At 51.0% G+C, this 5,918-nt stretch overlaps 1 protein-coding gene across 1 annotated transcript; it reads right to left on the bottom strand.

The window, feature by feature from the left end:
• Nucleotides 1-457: 457 nt before the first annotated feature.
• Nucleotides 458-1,795, bottom strand: SMIM43 (small integral membrane protein 43). The gene has a single exon (XM_069242560.1). It carries the CDS (start codon nt 1,540-1,542, stop codon nt 1,291-1,293), a length of 252 nt encoding a protein of 83 aa, XP_069098661.1. The 5' UTR covers nt 1,543-1,795; the 3' UTR covers nt 458-1,290.
• Nucleotides 1,796-5,918: the final 4,123 nt, after the last annotated feature.

Genomic DNA, 5,918 nt, shown 5'->3' with positions numbered 1-5,918 from the left:
CTGCCCTTCCAATGGATGCGGACACCGAAAGCGACCCGCACGCTCCCAGGGACTGTGATGAAGGTGGGTGCGAGTAATAGGCAACCAATGAGAGAGGAAGGGTGGTGGGGGCTCCCTATGCTATCACCTGTTGTTTACCCTCTCCTGCCTCTGCGCATGCATGGGTGCGGGTGAGCACCGTGGGAGTGCAGCCTGTCTGCCGCTCAGCTGCCTGTATACTGGGAGGAAGACCTGTCGTTTTGAATTATATTTAAAAAAAAAAACATTTTCGCATTATCCTCCTTCGCACTTAAAGGCATTACCAAGGTCATCTCTTGCGGCCCTCGAAATTATACTTCGGAAATGTTGTATCTCAATGGAAATTCCAAGTAAGCGGTACTTCGACTCACCTTTTGCTCAGTGGGCCACAATGCACATCCCACCCCCCACCCCCCAACCCGCTCCCAGAGATGTCAAGGTACCAATGTGCGCAGATGTAAGGTTTAATGGAGTTGAAGTAAAGTTCATGTTTGACAGAAAACGAGATTCCCAAGCTGGCGAACGCACCACGTTCACAGCCGCTGGGACATGCCAAGTGTGAGAAGTGAGACAGCAGCCCAAGTGTGAGACGGCAACTCCAGGGGAGGGAATGCATCCAAGGGCTAAGCCTACAGTCCCAAATGTGAGAAAGCACTTAAAGTTGGAGACTGCTTTCGCGAGCTTGAGAGAGGGCACTCGAGGTTTGAGACTGTGCTACCAAATGGGAAACGGCACTCCAGATGTGAGACAGCACTTCAGGTGTGAGATTGTACTCCCAGATATTAGACAGAAGTCCGATGTGACACTGAATACCAGGCGTGAGAAAGTACTGCAAGAGAGATACTGTACCAGCAGATATGGCAGCACTCCAGGCGTGAGACTGCCTTCTCCGGCGTCAGACTGTACTCTCGGGTATGAGGGACCACTCGGTCGTGAAAATGTACTTCCAGATGAGAGACAGCACTCCAGAGAGGCATGGTGTGAGATTACACTCCAGGGTGTGAGATTGTATCCCAAGGTATTAATTACATAGTTTCCCGGTGTGAGATTGCATTTCCAGGCGTGAGGCAGTTCTCCGGCTATGAGAGTAGTCTTGGGTTTTAGAACCACACCGGGTGTGAAATTGTATGCCGAGGTGTGAGACTCACAGCCAGTGAGTGACACTTGCCCTGTGTGTAACACATGCCGAGAGTCCTTCTCTGTGCGTCCTTTGGTCCGTGCTGGGGCTCCTCGTCTGCTAAGGGTGCGCAGGTGGCAGGGTGAGGGGTGCCGTCACACAGCCTGCTCCCGCCAGAGGCCCCAGGGCTCGCGGAGGGCCAGGGCGGCGCGGCCGGGCTGCAGGGCGGCGCTGGACACCACCGAATTCTTGAGCTGCTTGATGACGGCGAAGAGCAGAAGTAGGAGCAGCAGCAGCAGCGCCACGAAAAGCGCCAAGTACAGCAGCAGGTCCAGCGGCCCCTCCAGCCCCGCCGCCGGGGGCAGGCTCACCGGGGTGCCCCCGGCCGGAGGGGCCAGCGGGCGCATCTCTCCTCCCGCAGCTGGAGTAAGGCGCTGCGTGCACCACAGACGGTGATGCTGGCCGGTTTGCTGCCCAGCTCTTCCTCTGGGGTGATTAATCCATGCGGATATTGGAGCTGCCACGGTGCCGAACCAAAACTACCCCCAGAAGCTCCCCGACCCCTGCAGGCGGAGGACGGGGGGCCCCGGGGTGTGCCTGTGGTGAAGAGATGGCAGTGCGGAACGTGGCAGCTTCAGCACCTCTCTCACGCACTGTGCGGTGCAGTGTCCCCTCAGGACCCGGAGCGGCTCCCTCTATCGCCAGTGCGGGGAGGAGCTGCCTTTGATGGGAAAAAAGGGTGTCTGCAGCCCAGAGGGGCCGCGGGACTGGCATGCACGTGGAGGCGGTGCGGGAGTTTTTGTCATTCCAGTGTTCAACGTTTTTTAGACCGCTCACCCCCCTCGACGTCTCGCGTGCCTCATTACTTTCAGGAGACGCTTGTCAAGGTCCATGTGCTGCATCCCATCCCTTTCATCAGATCACAGGTTTCCAACCTTGTGTTTAGTAAGAACTACTTATGTTCAATGAAAATCATGCAGCGCTAATAATAGTGTTTAGGTTTATAACAGTGACCATCTCAGATCAGATTCAATTAGTGGCTACCTCGTCCAGGATTACCCCCTGTGATCACCTCAGTGCATCAGGCAAAGTTGCCAGCACTAATGTAAAACACAAACTTTATCAGTGTGGGATTACTCTATATGGGTAATAATATACATAACAGCTGTAACTGCAATGCCTCCCTGTAGGAGGCTGGACTGGCTTGTAGTGAGTACCTAGGGGTACTTGCACCTTGCACCAGGCCCAGTTATCCCTTATTAGTGTATAGGGTGTCTAGCAGCATAGGCTGATAGATAATGGTAGCTTAGCAGAGCAGCTTAGGCTGAACTAGGAGACAAGTGAAGCTCCTACAGTACCACTTAGTGTCATATGCACAATATCATAAGAAAACACAATACACAGATATACTAAAAATAAAGGTACTTTATTTTTATGACAATATGCCAAAAGTATCTCAGTGAGTACCCTCAGTATGAGGATAGCAAATATACACAAGATATATGTACACAATACCAAAATATGCAGTAATAGTATTAGAAAACAGTGCAAACAATGTATAGTTACAATAGGATGCAATGGAGACACATAGGGATAGGGGCAACACAAACCATATACTCCAAAAGTGGAATGCGAACCACGAATGGACCCCAAACCTATGTGACCTTGTAGAGGGTCGCTGGGACTATTAGAAAATAGTAAGGGTTAGAAAAATAGCCCACCCCAAGACCCTGAAAAGTGAGTGCAAAGTGCACTAAAGTTCCCCAAAGGACATAGAAGTCGTGATAGGGGAATTCTGCAGGAAAGACACAACCCAACAATGCAACAACAATGGATTTCCAGTCGAGGGTACCTGTGGAACAAGGGGACCAAGTCCAAAAGTCACAAGCAAGTCGGAGATGGGCAGATGCCCAGGAAATGCCAGCTGTGGGTGCAAAGATGCTGCTACTTGACAGTAGAAGCGTAGGTTTCTGCAAGAACGACAAGGGCTAGAGACTTCCCCTTTGGAGGACGGATCCCTCACGCCGTGGAGAGTCGTGCAGAAGTGTTTTCCGGCCGAAAGACCACCAACAAGCCTTGCTAGCTGCAAATTGTGCGGTAAGGGTTTTTGGATGCTGCTGTGGCTCAGGAGGGACCAGGATGTCGCAAATTGCGTCAGGGAACAGAGGGGACATCGAGCAAGACAAGGAGCCCTCTCAGCAGCAGGTAGCACCCGGAGAAGTGCCAGAAACAGGCACTACAAGGATGCATGAAACGGTGCTCACCCGAAGTCGCACAAAGGAGTCCCACGTCGCCGGAGAACAACTTAGGAGGTCATGCAATGCAGGTTAGAGTGCCGTGGACCCAGGCTGGACTGTGCACAAAGGATTTCTGCCGGAAGTGCACGGAGGCCGGAGTAGCTGCAAAAGTCGCGGTTTCCAACAATGCAGTCTGGCGTGGGGAGGCAAGGACTTACCTCCACCAAACTTGGACTGAAGAGTCACTGGACTGTGGGAGTCACTTGGACAGAGTTGCTGGATTCAAGGGACCTCGCTCGTCATGCTGAGAGGAGACCCAAGGTACCGGTGATGCAGTTCTTTGGTGCCTGCGGTTGCAGGGGGACGATTCCGTCGACCCACAGGAGATTTCTTCGGAGCTTCTAGTGCAGAGAGGAGGCAGACTACCCCCACAGCATGCACCACCAGGAAAACAGTCGAGAAGGCGGCAGGATCAGCGTTACAGAGTTGCAGTAGTCGTCTTTGCTACTATGTTGCAGTTTTGCAGGCTTCCAGCGCGGTCAGCAGTCGATTCCTTGGCAGAAGGTGAAGAGAGAGATGCAGAGGAACTCGGATGAGCTCTTGCATTCGTTATCTAAGGAATCCCAAGAGACAGAGACCCTAAATAGCCAGAAAAGAGGGTTTGGCTACCTAGGAGAGAGGATAGGCTAGCAACACCTGAAGGAGCCTATCAGGAGGAGTCTCTGACGTCACCTGATGGCACTGGCCACTCAGAGCAGTCCAGTGTGCCAGCAGCACCTCTGTTTCCAAGATGGCAGAAGTCTGGAGCACACTGGAGGAGCTCTGGGCACCTCCCAGGGGAGGTACAGGTCAGGGGAGTGGTCACTCCCCTTTCCTTTGTCCAGTTTCGCGCCAGAGCAGGGCTAAGGGGTCCCTGAACCGGTGTAGACTGGCTTATGCAGAAATGGGCATCAAATGTGCCCATGAAAGCATTTCCAGAGGCTGGGGGAGGCTACTCCTCCCCTGCCTTCACACCATTTTCCAAAGGGAGAGGGTGTAACACCCTCTCTCAGAGGAAGTCCTTTGTTCTGCCATCCTGGGCCAGGCCTGGCTGGACCCCAGGAGGGCAGATGCCTGTCTGAGGGGTTGGCAGCAGCAGCAGCTGCAGTGAAACCCCGGGAAAGGCAGTTTGGCAGTACCAGGGTCTGTGCTACAGACCACTGGGATCATGGGATTGTGCCAACTATGCCCGGATGGTATAGAGGGGGCAATTCCATGATCATAGACATATTACATGGCCATATTCGGAGTTACCATTGTGAAGCTACATATAGGTAGTGACCTATATGTAGTGCACGCGTGTAATGGTGTCCCCGCGCTCACAAAGTCCGGGGAATTGGCCCTGAACAATGTGGGGGCACCTTGGCTAGTGCCAGGGTGCCCTCACACTAAGTAACTTAGCACCCAACCTTTACCAGGTAAAGGTTAGACATATTGGTGACTTATAAGTTACTTAAGTGCAGTGTAAAATGGCTGTGAAATAACGTGGACGTTATTTCACTCAGGCTGCAGTGGCAGGCCTGTGTAAGAATTGTCAGAGCTCCCTATGGGTGGCAAAAGAAATGCTGCAGCCCATAGGGATCTCCTGGAACCCCAATACCCTGGGTACCTCAGTACCATATACTAGGGAATTATAAGGGTGTTCCAGTAAGCCAATGTAAATTGGTAAAATTGGTCACTAGCCTGTTAGTGACAATTTGAAAGAAATGAGAGAGCATAACCACTGAGGTTCTGATTAGCAGAGCCTCAGTGAGACAGTTAGTCATAACACAGGTAACACATTCAGGCACACTTATGAGCACTGGGGCCCTGACTAGCAGGGTCCCAGTGACACATACAACTAAAACAACATATATACAGTGAAAAATGGGGGTAACATGCCAGGCAAGGTGGTACTTTCCTACACTCCCCGCACTAAGGTTATATTATTAGTAATATGTCTCTCCAGCACCGCATAATTTGTGACTTAAATATCAGATTTAGACGTAGTTTTTAAATTCAACAATTTTTTTCCAAAAGTCAAATTATGCGTTTTGACAACATACACATTTCTTCTCCAATACACACACTTAAATTTTGATCTACATATATATAACTTCAACCAAGCGAAAGCTTCTACTGTAGTAGACAGGGCTACACACAGCAGAGCTACTTACAGTCAGCAGGAGAGCTACCAAATAGCTCACGAGCTACTCATGGGAGAAGCCTGCAGTAGATGCATTGTACACACAGAGTAGATATGATGTGAGAAAAAGTATATGTCGAAAGAAACAAAGCAAGAAGTACAACTGATGGGGCCTGACAATAGTTGAAGAAGGAATATCACCTTTCTCCCCTACCTACTCTCATCAGATCCTGCTCTAGGGTGTTGGATCTGGTAGGGCCATGAAGCTGTATGGTGGAGCAGGGAAAATATAACAAGGAGTTTCAGGGGATCTGCTGTTATAGAAATTGGCAGCATCTACACAATTTTGGTATGTTCAAGAAGCAAGAATGTAATTTCTGTA

Source organism: Pleurodeles waltl, chromosome 1_2, assembly GCF_031143425.1.
Source record: "Pleurodeles waltl isolate 20211129_DDA chromosome 1_2, aPleWal1.hap1.20221129, whole genome shotgun sequence".
Classification (NCBI taxonomy): Eukaryota; Metazoa; Chordata; class Amphibia; order Caudata; family Salamandridae; genus Pleurodeles; species Pleurodeles waltl.
This window is presented reverse-complemented; position numbering and strand designations above follow the sequence as displayed.

Bases quoted from the DNA above. Each gene is read 5' to 3' on its own strand.
- SMIM43 (XM_069242560.1), bottom strand. From the start codon at position 1,542: ATGCGCCCGCTGGCCCCTCCGGCCGGGGGCACCCCGGTGAGCCTGCCC.